Source organism: Anarhichas minor, unplaced genomic scaffold (genome assembly GCF_050575085.1).
Source record: "Anarhichas minor isolate MPS153535 unplaced genomic scaffold, ASM5057508v1 ptg000004l, whole genome shotgun sequence".
Taxonomy (NCBI): Eukaryota; Metazoa; Chordata; class Actinopteri; order Perciformes; family Anarhichadidae; genus Anarhichas; species Anarhichas minor.
In genome coordinates, this window is record NW_027466450.1 from 8,598,100 (window position 1) to 8,616,671 (window position 18,572).

Genomic DNA, 18,572 nt, shown 5'->3' on the forward strand with positions numbered 1-18,572 from the left:
AGACGGTTGTTTTTTGTTTTTCTGAAAATTACAAGAAGTTTTTAGTTTCACTACTTAAATCTGTGCCCAAAATCTGTCTTGAACTTGTGTTGTCGTAAGCAAACACACCCACACTCCCTCCTTTCCCTTTGACATTTTGCTGATCAGACAGCGTTAGCTCTGAGCTCTCTGCTTGACTTGCAGTATGTGGGAATAGATTGACACGCTCATCAGCAGAGCCAAAACGAATAACTGCAACAGTTGTTTCACTGTGATTCTAACACGAGCGGAGCCTTTTGATATGTTAGGAGGAGACTCAGGCTTGCACACGTGCAGGCATAATCGCTGCATTTGCACGAGGGAATTAATATACCCAGAAGGAAGCTAGGTGTTTGTCAGTGAACATGTGAACAATGGCTTTCACAGTTTGATCTGACATGGGAAAATGGAAAATGCAGCAATTCCATGTTTGGTTTCAATTTGAGGGCAAAACGCATTTGTTTTTGGTTCAACAGCACTTCCTGTCACTTTTTATGGTAAACACCGATACTCCGAATGATTACCCATCAGGATTGGATCTGTAGCGTTTGACAGAAATGATTCTCAGCCTGTTAGTTCTCACCGAGTCCGAGCTGCCTCTGAAGGAGTCCAGGCTGTTTTGGGTACAGGAGGATTTTCGCAACACCTCCTCATCTGTGATATGGCCGTCATTGGTGCTAGCGCCTGAGCTCCCATGAGCCTCCTCAAACTCCTCCTGGTCGTAGTCTGACTCGGCGTCTGGCAGGTTTGAGTGGGACGGCTCCTCGCTCGCAGGCTCAAAGTCTGACCCTCTGCTGGATCTGTGGCACGTTGCCCTTTCTCCATTAGTGACTACAGGAGGAGGAGAAGGAGGTCTGGAGGCTCGGGAGTCTGTGAGAGCCGGGCCGTGACTCAGTCCGTTGGGGGTGAGTGGGGAGAGCTTTGCCGGTGCAGGAGAGGAGGCAAAGGAGGGGGTGGCAACTAGTCCTTCTGCAAAAGCAGGCGGAGGAGGGGGAATACTTTGGAATACTTCCTTGTCCAGAGGAACTGCAGCCGGAGGCGGGAAGTCGGGTAAAGGAACACACTCGTCCTCGGCGTGGAAACCCTCGTCCACCTCGTCCACCTCCTCCTCGGCCAGAGGGGCTGTAGATTCAGTCGGGTCGTGGAGGTTCTCCTCACTCGAGAGGGATGGCTCTAAACCACCAAAGTCCAGGAGCTCCAGAAACTCAGTAGCCACGCGGGAAGCTTCCTTCTCCAGTCTGTAGATCTCAGCGTCTCTCATCTGCCGCAGCTCCTCGTGGGAGACGTCCCCGAGAAGGGACACGCCGTCTTCCTGCTGCTTCTGCAGACGCTCGATCTCCCTCTCCAGCCGCAGGATCTCCTCCATCTGACGGCTCTCCTCCTCAGAGGTGTGACTGTGGGACAGAGTCTGGGACAGCTCCTTCTGTAAGTGGACAAGGAAAGAGCAAATTTAATTACGTTACGCCACCACATACACACCTCATAATAGTGTTTTTATTATTTGAATGAAAGTTTTTGAAAAGGAATTACCTTCTGACAAACACCATTTACCAGGGAGTTCCTAAAAAATGAAATAAATAACATTTGGGATGACAAATGTGCATATAAAGGAATGATTATCTGATCTTAATAAATGCATCATCAACATGTCACAAAGAGCGAATAACTACCTTTTCTCGTCTGCTTTAGCTGCCATTTTCTGCCCTTCCTCTTTCTCCTTCATCAGTCTCAGCGTCTCTTTCCTCATCGACTCCTCCTCTTCCTCCCGCCTCTTCATCTCCTTGTCCACGAGCCTCTGTCTCTCCTCCTCCTCCTCCCTCTGTCTCTTCTTCTCCTCCTGCTGCTGCTGTCTCCTCTCCTCCTGCTGCTGTCTCCTCTCCTCCTCCATCCTCCTCCTCTCCTCTTCTACTCGCCTCCTCTCCTCCTCTCGCTTCTGTTTCTCCTCCTTGAGTTGGCGATGGAGGGATCGGGCCAGCTGGCCTCTGTGATGTTTCTGCAGGACGATGGAGGCGAAGCGCAGCCGCAGGAAGACGCGTCTCCAAAAGTGAGCGCGGTAGTTCTTCTGGATAGTGACGACGCTGGACTGAACCCTCTTATATCGTTTCCTGGGGAGAAAATCAAACGCACACCTTTCAAGTCAAGCACGGACGCATATTTAATCCAATGTTGTGTGTCACCACAAACTTATTTGTGACGTTGCACAGCAGCAAAGGCGCTCACTCTGTTTCAACAAACACACTGGTAAGAACGTCTGTACATTGTAAACTGTGCAATGTTGAGAGTCTGATGGGCTTGTGCTGTTCCATTGTGGCCATGTGGGCTGCTGTGTTTAGCCCTGTGACTCAGCCCCATCACCCACACACTGCACATGCATTGAATACACACACACACACACACACACACACACAAATACAAGTAACTTGCAAAAGGACCACACACACTGCTCTGACTCTCTGACCCGTAGCCTGGCCTAGTCTCTACAGTAATCACTCCGTGGCCTCTGACTGGTCTCAGGACAGAGATAATGTTACATATAATAATACAAAGGCTTTGCTTGGGTCTTTAGGGAACTTCCCTTGCCTCTGTCTTTAGCATGAGTGCCTCTGAAGTGAAGGGAACTCACAACCTGAACACTGTCATCAGTCCCATTATACTCTCCCAGCGGAGCCTTCAGAGGACTGTATGTGACATGATATGTTGGAGCACGCAGGTGCAATTAACATCCCTGAGAGTGTCTGCATGTGCACATTTTTTGAACCGCAGCAGAGATGGATGCCCTCCTGTCTGACAGGGAGAGTGGAGAGGGGGAAAACTTGCCGCTCAGGCAGAAAAGACTGAGATTTATTCAGTGAGTAAAACAACATCGACCGCACGGAATCCATCTGCACTATAATATCTTTACACAAGTGAAATATTTTGAGCCCAATATTTTTTATGGCTGCACCATTACATCATATGGAAATATTCTAGATGTTATGTGCATCATTTTATACACATTCCTCCAACTGTGTAGGAATAAAAAAATTTAAAAAACGGGAAAACTCATTGTACTTGTTTTGTTCCACAAACCTTCAAAACTAAAGTTTACCTTATATGTTATTGATAAACTGAGATCATGTGATACAAAGTGCATTTATTATTATTTTGCAATCAGACTTTATGATTCGACACTCCTGCTATAAGACTTTCTGGAGTACAAGAAATGTGTAGTGAATTTTTTCCAACATTATGCATGACATATCTGGTATCATAGGAAACATTTTTAATGTTCTGTAGATATGAACAACGTAATCCATGAGTTTGTAATGACCGGCCAACCAGCAAGTCAACAAGTTTTACGAGTTGAAATAACTGAACATCTTTACTGCACTTGAGAATCTGGGAAGCAACTTCGGCACTGATCCTGTACAACCCACATAACACGCACACGAGTGTGCAACGGCATGCACCCCCCCCTCCAAAAACTAAACAATGACAACTGTCGCTGCCACTCAGCCCCCCACCCCCTCCTCCACACTCCACCACTCACCTTGCCACATAGCTGAGGATGTGGGCGCGGATCACCATGCCAGCCCTGCGCCGCACCTCTTCCCTCTCCTTCTCCAGCCTTTGCTCCAGGGCCTCCTTCAGGAACACCTGCGGGACGAGCAGCGCCACGGCCGACAGGGAGTGACAGAGACAGAGAGACACAGAGAGAGAGGGAGGGGGAGGAAACCGGATGGGTTAGTTCCTCTTCTTGGTAAGGGCTGCAAAAAGAGGGCCAACAGAGATGTGAAGGGCCCCCCTGTTGTCTGTTGGCAGCACCCTGTGCCCACTGCAGAGGAAGCTGTAGTGCAGTTAAAGGCTAGCAGGCTAGCTGCTGCTCTCCCTGGCTGCAGAGCGGAGCAGAGGGGAAAACTGGCACGGGGACTGCAGTGTTGCTGCTAGTGCCGCTGCTGCAGAGCCTCATTGTGTTCAGGCGTCCTTCCTCAACATTTCTCTACTACTACTGCTGCTGCTGCTGCGTTGGTAGCACGACTGAGTGCACAGAGAGGGAGTGGAGAGAGGAGGGATGGAGGGGTGAGGGGGAGGGATGGTGGCTGGTGTCCAGATAGAAAGCCACACCCCTCCTTGCTCTTGTGAAGGAAGGAGAAAAAGTTTAGTTAACCCCTTCCTCACTCCTGGAGACTTTTTTTAAAGTTGGTACTGTGGGACAAATGACAGCCAACAGCTCATCCTAGACTAAAACACTAAAACATAGAAATTAACAAAGAGTGGTAACACAACATTATAAATCATCAGATTTATACGTCTGACCACGTTAGCAGGCTGGGAGAACCAATCAGCTGTGTTATCTGGGTTTATGTGATAATGCGATAACTGTTGCTAGTCTGGAGGATCAACTGGGGGGGGGGGGGGCTTTGAGTGACTGTGTGTGTGTTTGTGCCCCAGATGTTCCACTAATCAAAGGATCCCACAGCTGCAGCCTTGCCTGCCTCTGCAAAGTCTGTGAGAGGAGGAAGCTTCCCCTTCGTCCACATCCTTCCCTAGTCTGTAAAACAAATGTCTCACACACACACACACACACACACACACACACACACACACACACACACACACACACACACACACACACACACACACACACACACACACACACACACACACACACACACACACACACACACACACACACACACACACGCACACACACACACGCACACGCACACACACACACGCACACACACACACGCACACGCACACGCACACACACACGCTCCTAATTCTGGGCAACACACTTCCTCTGCACACAATCAGAACGTACATAATTACACACAGATTGTTTCTCCAAAGGAAATGTAGCCCCCATCTGTCTCTGAGCCCCGTTTCCCACAACTAGTTCCCTGAGCCCAAAAATATTACGCTGCCATCAAAAACACAACCATGTGGACAGAATGACACAGACTGAGTCTTAATTGAAAAAAAACTAGTCTTGTTCTCCTTTTATTTTTATAGTTTACGGAGTGTAAAGTGAAACAGTCATCAGCAGAGGCAGCAAAAGGTCAAAATTCTCACCCTGAGTGCATAATGAAGTTTTATCCTCACAGAGGAAACCCTTATTTCTCTCTCTGAAGTCTGTGACACACAGTGACTCTGGAGTTGTATGCTATGTGCATGTGTGAAAAATGTAATATAGATAGGCATGTGCACATTATTTGAATGACTCAGTGATTTAACGGCTGCAGAGGAACCACAACTTAGAGCAGGAAGTAACAGTGGGACAAATGTGGAGGGGGATTTCAAGAAAGCCTATAAAACTGTGTTATTTATACCCCTTTTTCTGCAGCGTAGAGGCCATCGATGCTGAGTTCAACATGAAGAAAAGAGGTTTCGCTGTCCAGCATCGAACTGGTCATTAAAGGTTAATCATTCAATGGGAGTGCAGAGAAAAGGAGAGGCCTTTGCCGAGGGGAGTTGATGATTGTTTGAAATAAAGAGGCCAAGAGAGAAAAACGGGAGAAGATAAACTGTGTTGCAACAGATGGAGATCAGAACGCTACAATAACGTTTCTAAAAGATGAATGCGTGACTTTCCTCTAACCTCTGCAACGCTTCAGCACTGCCTCCAAAACACTCGCTGGGAGTTTAGTTTATTAAATCAACAGGAGGCCAACACTCTTCCAGCTACAATAAGGCTGCCTCAGGATTACCGTAAGCCCCGCGCTGGTTTACAGTTACAGTAACAGTTGTTGGTGTCGGGGGTTTTTTAAGGAGTAGCCGGGTAACTCTGTAGTTGTCAACAGGAGAGCAGAAGATTGACCACAACGGGCCAGAAACATGTTTGGGACATGAGTCACAGTTTGGGCTGTCCAAACTGTGGCACACATTAACAGCTTGGGAATGACAGCAGCATGACTTCTTGAGGGAAAATCACCAGATTGAACCAATATGCTTAAAAACTGTTGAACACGTTTTCAAGAGCTTGGCTGGTCCATCTTACAGGGAAACATATGTGTGGGTTTGTGCTTGTATTAATTACATTGTGAGGACAAATATCTGTTCACATGTGTTGCATTATGGGGAATCGGCTCCCATTTTAGAGACAGAAAGCTGGTCCTTCCAATGCAACACATACAATTGTAGGGTTAAGACTTTGTTTTTGGATAATGTTGGGATACGGTTGAGGGTTAAGGGTTGGGGCTGGTTTTGGATAGTGGTTATGGTTACTGGTGTGAGTATCTAGGGCATGACAGTAAGTCAAAGCAATGTCCTCCTAAATGACAAAAACAAGTTGGGGCATATTTGTGTGTGTGTGGGTGTGTGAGAGTGTGTGTGTGTGTGTGGTGTGTGTGCTCCACCTTTGTCTTCCCCAGTTGCCAATCTGTTTTGGCTTTGTCATGAAGTGTGAGAAGCTCCGAGCAGCTCTGCTTCTCATCGTCTGAGTGGATTTTGTTATTCAGGATCATCTTGTACCTGTGGAAACACACACACACACACATTTAGATTAACAGCAGAAGACAAATATTGGGAATTTCAGCACCTGAGAGATTGATTTTTTTATTTGGCTTTTGCCGTTTTTTTCGAGTTGTCAAACATAATTCAATCACTTTTGGATGACTCGTCAGCCTCAGTGTGCTCAGTATTTTCTTGGTATTTTGCTGACCTGCTGTAGAAGTCCTGAAAGGTTCTACGGACGGGGAATCCAGCCCTGCGGATCTTCACGGTTTCAAGCATCCCAGAGTATGTCAGCTGGTTCAGGACTACAGCAGGATCAAACTGGTTGGCCTTCTGTAGATGACGAACAACAAAACAACATGAAAACTACAAACAACCAAAATGCCTATTCATTCCTCTCAAATGAGAACAACACAAACAGTTCTATGCTTACAAGTCATTCTCAGCTATGCATTGAAAGTTCAGCACAATTGATGTTTTGGTGAGTATCTGCGAGTGGAAGACACGGGACAGCAAAACACTTAAGGCAATGGGGAATGCTATCATTTTACATTAACAATCAGGTTACTGCAAAGAAAACACACCACATCAGAGAGAAACACGAACAATGTTAAACAAGACCTGGCCAACCGGGTTTGGCCTTTCTTTCTGTAATAATCAGCTGCATTGTTCACAGCTCCGTGTTACAGATGATACTCAGGTCTGCTTATCTGAAAGCATCTGTGATATCTGCCGACTTACACTCCTACACAGGCCGCCTGACCGCTCACAGGGACTGCACGAAGGCCATTGTCCCCCAGAGGGCACGCAGTGCTGGATAAGCCCCACATAGGAGCACAGCATTCCCCAAATGTGTCAATCTAATTACAGGCTAATGCTACTATGCATGGAAACAGACACTTGGCTACAAAGGCACGCTTGTCTGTGTTCATGTTCATAATCAAACACACACAGACATAAATGTGCACCACTCTGAGCTCTGAACTCTGCTCTTTCGCAGAGGATTTAGGCAGCTGAAAGAGGTACGGCATGTTGACTTGTTTGAGCGAAAACAAGCTGACCCTTCCCTCAGTGACATATTTTCCAAAGAGGGTGGGTGCATGTAAATCATACAAATACATTGTACGTGGTGTCTGTTTGCATGTACGCAATCCTGTCATTTCTGCAGGATTAACAGAGGCACGGCTTGTTCCATCTGGACCGACTGAGGCCAGGTGAGGAGCGTATGCAAGGTCAGTCTCTTACACAGAGAAAACATAGAGAAACATAATTCACCAATTCACCAACCATCCAATATCAGAAAATTGGATAACAGTGACAGGGTTTGCAGTTATCTGGTAAAGAGCGGTGGAGGAATAGAGGCCTATTAAATAAACGTCCCCCCTGGTGTCACTACAGCCACAGCACTGTGGTCTTATCTTGGCATTCCACTGATGCAGCCAGATCAGCCAAGCTGCTGCAGCTGGAGTGGCCAACAGTGACCTCTGACCTCCGGTAAAAGGGATAAAGTGGTCGGAATGTGCTGGTACGCAGCCCTTTTATTAGAGGAAGTACAATGGGAGTCTTTGCACCAAAGCATGAGAGCGGTATCAGTTTATTAGTAAAGAGAATTTGCAGCAAAAATAAAAAGAATAGTTACTTTTCAAGTGGAACATTTATCTGACTAAAGATTAGCTCTGGGCAATGGGAGCTATCAATAGCATCAACAAGGTTTAACTTTGCAGGCGCTGACCTTGACAAGACCTGGCAGGTCTTCATTTTGTGTAATGAAATTTGCATGACCTACCTTGTCCATGTTTGGTTTGATGCAGCGTACAAAAAAGGGGTTGGAGGAACTTAGTGTTGCCATCAGGGAATGGAGAGAGTCCTGAAACACATCAGCAACAAGAGGATTAATATCAAGACAGCAGAGATTCTATGTAATTAAGTCATTCAATTCAAATATATTACTTTATGTCAATGCATGTGCTTCTCATCTTGTAGACAATAATAAAAAGAACCAAGAACAGTTGAAATCTCGACAAGCCTGACTTTATTATTTGTTCAGTGCTTTGCGTGATTGTGAGAATCTTGAAAGAAGACAGAATGAGGGATTGCTGCTTTAGAATCTGGAAAAATGTCACCTTAATTAAAAAAAAAAAAAAACATAAAACTAGGTCACTTCTAAACAGTTGACATTGTCTCACTGAAATGCTTTTTTCACCTGTCTTAAGAAACCAAGACTTTTAGGATAAAATGACACAAATTACTTGGTAACATGAAGATGTTTGCAGTGGTTGCATGATGCGGAATGTTAATCTACAAAGTAGGACCAAAAGTACAACATTTCTCTGTGGAATGTAGTAGAGTAAAAGTAGAAAGTAGCAGACACTATAAATGCACCACAAAATTCCACTTAAGTACACAGCACTTGAGTAAATGTACTCCACCACTGTCACAGGGCCTGTTGTAGAACACGTTTTCAGACATTGCTTGAGTAAAAGTACCAATAAAACAATATAAAAAGTCCTAAAATTAGAAATGTTAAAATAAACGTGTATAAGTATTGTTGACAAAATGTATAAAAAGGAACAGATTAAATGTAATTTGATACTTTCTGTCTCTTTACTATAATTCAGCCCTTATAAACCATAACACACACACACACACACACACATGCACAAACACACACCGAGGACCTTTGAACCTCGCAGGCTATGTCAGCCTCGCTCTCCTCGCTGCCTCAGACAGTCTGTCTCCAGCGTGGCCTGGCCTGGCAGAACTGAGCATGATTGGCCCCTGGTTGGCCCCTCTCTGCCCAGCCATCAACCCTAATCCCTTGGCTTTAGGAACTGTAGCCCAGGCAGCCTGCCAAATCCTCCCCTGCTCCTTCTCTCCCCACTGCAGTTAGGACATGCTTAGATAAGCCCTCCGCTGCCCCCCTTCCACAGCCACAACCACATATTTTATACATCCCATCGCCCATCATTCTCTGCAGATCAAATCCACTAGCAGCATTCTCCTTCCCCCTCTGTCTCTTCATGATTTCTATCCTCCTTTTTTCGTCTGTGCCCTCGCGCTCACACTCATCATGCCAAGATAGACAGCCAAGAGTTAACAGGTTAAGTGATCCTCATATGCAGCAGCACATGGGAGACTATTAACTCGTTGTCTGTGTGATGACACAATCATGCGCTGAACTGGGAGTGACAGTTAGGTCACGGAAGCTTCGGTCTCACCCTGAACTGAGAGCTGACGGTGGGCTTGCGTCGGGCCGTGCCCATCTTTAAGGTCTCGTCTCCATTTCTGCTACCGACGCGCTCAAAGAGGTCGTAGATGAAGTCAAGCCTGCAGACACACAGGGTGCAGAACAGGAGGCGTGAATGTAAAAACTTGCATATGAACTGAATCATACAGGCGTGTGCTCGGCATGCTAGAGGACAAGAGTGCGATATGCTCACCTGCTGTCTTTGAGAATAAACAAGATGTCGTCCCTGAAGGTGTCTCTGTTCTTCTCCAGGATCCCACTCACATCGTAAAGCACCTACAACAGACATGTAAACAAAAAGGTGAGTAAGCGCAGAGCGTGTTTACATTTAAAATGAGATCAAATAAGACAAGACTGTATTGATGTTGCAGCAGTACTAGAAAAAAAAGTTTAAAACGAGAGCTATATAAAATATTAAATCCAACAAAATAGTATAAAATAATCTACATGAGCAGAAGTAATGAATTTGCAATTTGCTTCAGAGTGATTTGCAACGTTATCCAAATATAATCCAAGTTTATGATGACTGAAACCTTTATTAGAACTATTTGCATTCAAAGATGTCGTGATTTCAAATGCTTACAGGGTTTAATGTCAATCAAGCACAGAGTAGAAAGAAAATGAAGCTCTTTTGTCTGTATTAATATGCACTATATTTATCTTCTGGAGGCTCATTGTCCTGACTGGGTGATTAATGTTTTCGGATGACAACATTCACAAAGTGTGACATGAGTGGGGGCTGTAAATGCATGTTTTGACACAGGGGGGTGGGCCAGCGGAGAGCCTCTATGTCAATGAAGTCACCTGTTGAGTTCTGTTCAGCCTTCATCTTAGCGACACGGCATTCCTCTGCATTGCCCTGACCCACATGTAATGCACTCTGAGTTTGTGTTTGTTGCTGGTTGCACGTTTGAAGGAAAATAAAGTATTTTATGCAAGAAAATGCATGGAAATAATAATAAAAAAAACATACTGTAATCTAATCACAGAAACATATGTGTGCATATGTGTACATGAGCTTGTAGTCACAGCTGTGTGTGGGTAAACTATAATCCGATAACAACCCCCACCCCCCCCCCCCCCCCCATCCTCAAGCCTTGAGGCTCATGGGAAGCCATGCGATACGAACTTGACAACACATGTATTTATAAATTACAGCCACACTAATTACACTCCACTCCTCTCACATTGGAGTAGACTTGTACAATAGGCTGTGTTTGTCACTTTCAGTTAACTAGGATGGTCTCATGATGCAACAATGAGACCAGGAAATGAGGATTTAACCTTTAAAATCATACAGGTGCACAAACCAGGCAAACACTGAATCCACAAAAAGGAAATACAGTCCACCTGAAATGCTGTATTTGCTGAGTGGCTTCTTTGCATTCTTGCTTTTCAACTCATGAGTTCACGAGGTGTGGCGAGTTTTTTTTAATCGCTGTTGTTAAAGTTCACGTCCGACAATGAGAACCCCCCCTCCCCCAGCATCCCCGGCACCACGCTGATAATCAAATCAAGGGGAGGACGCTACTATTTCCCCGCTGAACTCACAGCACAGTTTCAGATAACAGAAGGAGCTTTCAGAGAGGCGACTGAAATCCCCAGAGAGACAAACTGGAGAGAGAGAGAGAGAGAGAGAGAGAGAGAACAACTGGTTGACCTGCCTGTCCTCTCTGAACCAAGTCATTACCATAGACATCCATGCCAGGCTTGTGACTGAGCTGCCACACTCACACTGAGGAGACCTTGTCTGAGGAGGGCTTCATGAGGCCATCCACCACACACACACACACACACACACACACACACACACACACACACACACACACACACACACACACACACACACACACACACACACACACACACACACACACACACACACACACACACACACACACACACACACACACACACACACACACACACACACACACACACACACACACACACACACACACACACACTATTTACTCTCTCTCTCTCTTCCCTGATCTCTTTGACTTCCTCTACACTTCCTTTAGGAGTAATCTCTGCTTATCGTGTAAGCAAAGGAAGGAGAGGACGACAGTGAAGCAGTTTCTCCTGACTCAGGGAAAAGCTGATTTTGGCAAAGAATGCCCTGCTGCCCGTCCAACAGCTACCTCACTTCCCCAACACACTTGTTCAGGAAGCAGTAGGAACCTGGTTTTTGCCCTGTATCTGTGATTTTATGTATGTGTGTGCACGTGTTGCTAATTACCTCTCCAGCGTAGTGCTTGATGCCAAACTGGTGGACGGTCACTCTGGGCTTCACATAGTATGGGTTTGTCTGAGGGAAAAAGGACAAAGAGACCACTGACTTTTAGAAATGCTGTTCATGTGCTTAATCAGTGATAATCAAATTAAGCAGAGTACATAGCTAGGGGGAGTTCAGCTGTGAGGTTAGTAACACATTGAGGGCGACAACTAATGAAGATTGCCATCAAATCACCCTCGTTTTTATAACCTATTTTTACCTACAAATTTTCTTTGTTTGAATAACATGAACTGCCTCCTGGGCACCTTTGCTGCACTAGTTTGAGACAAAATAAATGAGGGTTGATTTATGGCTTTTTGACAGCCGCCTATCACTCTATTTTATTTTAATTGAGTGTGTTTTTGTGTCTGTTCATTTCACTAAATATTAAAAATAAAGGACATTTCAATTACGCAACACTGAGAAAAAGCTAGATCCTTAATCAAAACTGCTGTCGATTAGTTTTAAAATGTTCTATTAACATCAACCAATCAAGTAATTGACTAAAGATTTCAGCACAAAGGTTTTCAAGTGACAAAGCTAGTCCTTCCAACTAGGTCTCACTTTAGACCTCTTCTGTTTTTTTCCGTGAGCCATAGAAAACCCTGCTGGGTTTTCTGAGGACACTCTTTTCTCCTGCACACAATGCTCATCAGTCCCTGAGAATGGCTGATCACATTTCAGCATTGTTGTGTTTGCATGTGAGAGCGCTCGGGGGCGTGTCCAAGTGCTGCACAGACATTCAACCCTTCACCGAAGTCAACAGGCGATTCATCGGCCCAAAGAGAGGTTTAACTCTTTGGGGTTGTCTGAGCTGGTGGGGGGCATTTCTTCAGCTTCGGAGGAGGGATATGGGTCATTTTTATGTCTTTGTGAGGGTCTCCCCGGCATGTGTGAAAGATGTTTTCACGTGTGCGTGTGGACTCACTGCGTGTCGGCTGTGTAGTTTCTCCAAAAGGGTGTAGTCCGTGCCTTTGGGGAAGCGACTCTCTTCATTAATAAGAGCCAACATGCCCAGCTTCTAAAGGGGAGACAGACAAGAGGAGCAGGGAGGGTTAAACACAACACCGTCATGATAAAACTAGTTTTAATCCTAGTGGGGCACATCTGGCAGCTTTTATCATAACAATGCGTACAGGAAACAGCATAAGAATTCATTCAATTTTATTTTTTATTTACAAAAAGAAGGTTCAGGGAGCAGGCACGGTGTTTGGCAGTTACACATATTCATACTAATACAGCAGAAATCCTCTTATAAAGGGCCATCAAGCCCGATTGAGAGTATAAGTAGGGATAAAATGTTTGTAGTGTGTCCTTTTGCCTCCCCTGAACTTTTCCCCAACGTCTGTGATTTTGACCCAGAAACCTTTCAGACACAAGCCCACCTCTGTAGAAGCTCATTTTTCACCATCATTATAACTATGGTGGGAAAATAATACAAAACATCTTAATGCTTCACTTCAAACATACCTCCAGCCACTGACTGGTGTAGATTACTGTGCACACAACATGCAAAATGAGACTGTATAAAGACAGAGTAGGAGATGAAGGTCAATGTAAGCACAGTGTGGCGTCTAGGTCGCTACGCTCTGGCTGGCGGTTAGCGGTCGACCCCGGTGGTGACTTTGCTCCCTCTGGGTTACCTTTTCTATGAGATCCAGACATTCTGCGTTATCCATCCAGTCTATGGCCTCCCACTGGATCCCCTCCCTGAGAGGACAAAGACACACACACACACACACACTCACCATGTATATATACAAATATAAACAACTATGAAGACACAATGGCTGTATTGTCCAGCATGAGCATGTGATGAAATGAGCCATGTCCAAGCTGCTGGCTCATTATACAAGAAAACAACTGTCTGGGCAAGAAACTGAGCCGATCCCCAACCTCTGGCAGTCTGCCTGTATCCCCGTGAGGAGGCCCAACCCCCGACCCCCATCCGCAGCTGTATCTGTCTGTGGGACAGTCTCCAGCACATGAGTCTTGTTTTGTTTTTCACTGTATTCACCAGCAAACAAGCCCCATCTGAAGACATGGATGTCTCTAATTGTTTAGATATGGGTAAACATCTTTACCGGTTGTACTCCAGCTGTTCCAGCGAGAAGATGTGCTTGTTGAAATACTCCTGGAGTTTCTCGTTGGCGTAGTTGATGTTAAACTGTTCAAACCGGTTCACCTACAGGATGGAAGAGCACGATTTAAAAGACAGTTCTGTCACTTCAAGATTAGTTTTTACCACTGAAATATTCAATTACTGTGATAAAAATCTATAAAATCACATCTTCTCTGTCTCCCCAATTGAAAAATCCAAAATCTATGAACATCAAATATGTTTTTCCTACAGAAGTTTTTCTACTGGACAAAGTGTCTCTTCAGAAAAACGTCCATTCTCAGTGTTTATGCACTGGAGGTTTTGAGTTTCCACACCCCACTTGTGTAAGTTGCATATTGGACCACAATTCACAAAACATCTTCAGGTATTTATTTAGTAGTTTAACCCCCCAAAACATCAGGCCTCTGTGGTGAGGTTTGATCAGATTTGATTGACAGTGAAAAACAACACACCAACTGTTATCAGATTTTGACTCAAAACATTGCCTAATCCTGTTATCAAAGTAGAAAAAAGTGGCACACTATCAAAGCAGTCAATGTCTGTTCGGCTTCATATTTTATCAAAATATTCTCGTGCCATGTTTGTAAATGAGCGTGACGTTCACATTTTTTCTTATTTTTTACTAACAAGCCGGCTCACTTCAAACCAGCAGGAAGAACACAGAAATGCGGGGGTATATAATGCTCATTTTCAGGTTCATACTTGTATTTTGGGTCTCTAATATAACATGTTTACATGCTTTAATGTTCAAAAAACACATTATTTTTCTCCTACTGTCTGTCTGAATAAGCCTGTATTCATCCTCTGTCTGAAACGCTTAGTTTTAGCGCCGGTCTCTTTAAGCCCCCCTCCTGAAAAAGCCCAGTCTGCTCTGATTGGCTTGTGTGAAAAATATGGTGCACCTTTGCAAAGGTAGTTTTGAAGCCGTGTGTGGAGATACTCGGTATATTCCAATGAGCCTGCATGTGACACAGGAAGGGGATCCAAATCTGAATGGCTTGTTGACTCACATGTTTTATGAACCAGGCAAACCACAGAAAACGGACTGGGTTGACTTATTTCACAGTTTGTGGGTTGGTAGGCACGCCAGACACCAAAATGTAAGTGTTTAAGCACTGACAAAGTGATTTTGTCCTCTTTAAAAGCTTAAATTAGACAAGTGAACTTTCACCTCAAAGTTCTCAAAGCCGAAGATGTCCAGGATGCCGATGGACTTGAAGTTGTCTTTGCCTTTGATCTTCTGGTTGATCCTCATTATGATCCAGGAGAAACACTGAGAATAAAGTGCCATGGCAACCGAGTCCCGCGAGTCCACCGCCTGCGAATCACGACACGGAGAGAGACGAAAGGTTACCATGGATAACAATGCAGGAATAAATAGAGGACACTTTGCAGTCTGTGTCTTCAACACAACATACAGTTCATCACCGTGTACGTTTCGTCAGTTCTGTCAGGTGGCAGATAAAAACGTGATTGAATGTGATGTGGTGTGCGAGGCCTCAGTCGGGTGTCTATAAAACAAGTGTATTTTGTCGGCGTCTGTCTGCAAGCAGCAGGTAAGCCGAGGTCTGCTGTCACAATAGACAGCGTCGTTCATCATCTTAAGAGTGACGCACCGCAGGCAGTATTTGTTGTTCTATTTCACAAATCCAGTGAAAACAAAGACAAATGTACAAACATGCTTTTGTAGATGATTGGCTCTCGTTTTCTTTAAACCCTGCACCAGGAGATGACACGTATAAGTTTCTTCTCACAAGCTCCAGAAAAGAGAGTAAGTGGACTTTGAGTAATAATTATAACATCATAATCCATCTAATCGACTCTACTTGATTGATTAATGAGGTAGCTGTTGTAATTTGTGACAAACTCCCCTAATTTAGCTCTCCACACAAGACAAACAAATTACAAAATATATGACAAAAAAAACCTTTAGACACAGCTCTGATTTTCTCCAGCTGCCGTGAAGTCGGCCTTTCAGCCAGACAGCATCCGTGTGTGAACATAAAAAAAGGCTTGAGCTTGCCAGCTACACTTCCTCCACGGGCATTGTGCATGAATTGAAAACAAAACAAGACTGTCGCGGTGTGTACTGTATTTGGGGCAACAATGCTCCTGGGCTTTTTTCAGTAATTCATCATGCCCCGTCACCTCTTGCAACTAGCGGGTGTGAACAGAGCGCTGGTGGCTCCAGGATCTCCGTCACAGCGGTGAGAAGAATGGCTGTTTGTCCAGGATGGCGGGGGGGAGAGGGGCTAGTGCAGGCAGTCGCGGGGTGGGTGACCCCTGGCCGCTGTGAGAAGAAGCCATTCTTACCGAGTCCAGGACTGGAATAATGAACTCCATTAAGACACAAGCTGCTTCAAAAGGCTAGGCAGCACAAGCAGCAGCAGGGTGACAGCACAAGGTCTTTGTCTGGTGATGAAAAGTAAAGGTCCATGCTGCATATTCGCTGATATTTATGCATATGAGGTGGCTGAAGGCTTTAGCTCAGCCAAAAAGGATTGTGTCATGCGTCAGAATGTTCTTGTGGCGTATGGCGAATAGGATAACACACGCAGATACAGACTTGTGAAATATACACATTAATTACAGAGCACGACGTGGACATGTGGAGCCGAGAGAGAGAGTTATTACACCGACGTCTTGGTGCTCGGCTGCGCTGCCTCCAGAGGAGAAGACTCTCGCTTCACCCTCAGTCATTGGCTCTATTGTGCTTTTGACTCAGATCGCTATCACGATGGGTTTATTGTGCCAGGAATCTGGCAGACAAAAAGCAGGAAATGGCTGGGAGTCACGCAAGGGATCTGGAGAGGCATGTGGGGGGAGAGCGACAGAGAAAGGCTGTGTGTGTGTGTGTGTGTGTGTGTGTGTGTGTGTGTGTGTGTGTGTCACCAGGACAAGGGGAGGGAGAGGGGGGGGGGGGACAGGGGGCAACAAACAGGCATCTACTGTATGTTTCAGTGTCTTTTATTCAAGAAAAAAAGATGTCTGAACAATCCCTAAATTCTTGGATATATAACGGAGCTGTGTTATGCTGTTTGATTCCTGAAATGAGAAGTTTGGATGTGTCGTTACCTGCTCCACAGTGAGCGGGGAGCAAATCTCCTCTCCTCTGAGGATCATGGAGCGTTGGGTCAACACCTCTGAAAGCTGGAAGGAGTCCAGGCCAAGCAGCTCGCTGACATTACTGACAACTGAAAGACACACATATACAAACAAATGTCTCAGGTGTAGCGTATATATAGTGTTCAGGTGTCTCCTATTCATGTCAAACAACAGACGTGACATATAGCCTGTGATCCTACACAGTCTATAGGTAACTCTGCTCTGCTGGCTGGGTTGTAGTTCTCTGCTGTCACTGTAGTTGACTGGTTCTTTGGAAAAGAGGTCAGACACAGCAAACAAAGGAGCCTTGAGCTCATGTTACAGCCTGTTCAGAGCTGTCTGCTAGTGCAATGTCAATCAAACTCAGGGGCATGAGGAGTACAGCAGAGTTTGACAAACATCAGATACATTTTGTATCCAGCTTTTACAGCTATGTATTCAGTTCCCTCAAACACACATTGCCGTTATGTTTAGCGCATTAGGTTGAACAAAAATCTGTCTGGTTACCAAAGCACTGTGCTCACATGATTAAAAATACTTTGGTTTTCAAAGGGAATGAGTAACTTCAGATTATCTGTCATTTCCAAATCATTTCATAATGATTTCCTACTTAGTGTCCTAGAAATAACAAGTCGTTTAGTATTAATTATCGGGGGAACATTAATTATAGGAAATTATAGGAATTTCCTTCTTGGATTTGCTCCATTTAATCCCAAGTAAATATACATGTAGTACTTGAAACTTCCATACCTGTTGACAAATCTTTTAATGAGTGTCTAATAGTATATTATTAGTTCCAAATGACAACTTCCTAGGAAATGGCTAAGAAATAATTCAGAAATTGCAGAGGTAAAACATTCCCAGAATTTCTTATTTTAACTCATCTGTCTCCTTCAAAGTTGTAACAGTGCGGTACAGATGGAAGATGTGTATAACAGGATTAATTTAACATACTCTGTGTAGTAGATCTGTTATATATCATCTTCTTAATTTCTTGTCCTACCCCCTTTGGAAGTGATCTGAGCTCCACCAGCAGTCATGAATTCAATGTTTCCCATCTGGAGGACAGCCGACAGCAACTTGAACACGTCTCTGATCTCCTCCTCAGTGAACTCCATCACGTTCAGGGCCTCCTGCAACACAACACAGACAAAGTTAGACAACATTTCACTAGAAACACACTCGTCCCATTCAATATGTGACAGCAAATCTTTTTTTAAAACACTTGTATGAACATAATACATAATATTCCTCCGGAGCCAAAGAGTGTCTTATAAGGTGTTGTCACACTCATGATAAAGGCGTATGGCGCCCTCTGGGGTTCAAACAAACTACTTACACTAACCAGATTTCCCTCTCATTTTGTC

At 44.8% G+C, this 18,572-nt stretch overlaps 1 protein-coding gene across 1 annotated transcript in view; it reads right to left on the bottom strand.

Annotated features, from left to right (window-relative positions):
- myo10l3 (myosin X, like 3) overlaps positions 1-18,572 on the bottom strand; it is a 47,908-nt gene that overhangs the window by 7,599 nt on the left and 21,737 nt on the right. The window contains exons 10-25 of the mRNA XM_076111982.1: positions 18,209-18,338; positions 17,176-17,294; positions 15,272-15,418; positions 14,063-14,163; positions 13,622-13,688; positions 12,907-12,999; positions 11,943-12,011; positions 9,894-9,976; positions 9,672-9,780; positions 8,240-8,320; positions 6,662-6,786; positions 6,357-6,471; positions 3,548-3,654; positions 1,689-2,123; positions 1,549-1,579; positions 602-1,441 (exon numbers count right to left, since the gene is read on the bottom strand). Coding sequence (XP_075968097.1) covers positions 602-1,441; positions 1,549-1,579; positions 1,689-2,123; positions 3,548-3,654; positions 6,357-6,471; positions 6,662-6,786; positions 8,240-8,320; positions 9,672-9,780; positions 9,894-9,976; positions 11,943-12,011; positions 12,907-12,999; positions 13,622-13,688; positions 14,063-14,163; positions 15,272-15,418; positions 17,176-17,294; positions 18,209-18,338 — 2,652 coding nt within the window. The remainder of the gene's footprint in view (positions 1-601; positions 1,442-1,548; positions 1,580-1,688; positions 2,124-3,547; positions 3,655-6,356; positions 6,472-6,661; positions 6,787-8,239; positions 8,321-9,671; positions 9,781-9,893; positions 9,977-11,942; positions 12,012-12,906; positions 13,000-13,621; positions 13,689-14,062; positions 14,164-15,271; positions 15,419-17,175; positions 17,295-18,208; positions 18,339-18,572) is intronic.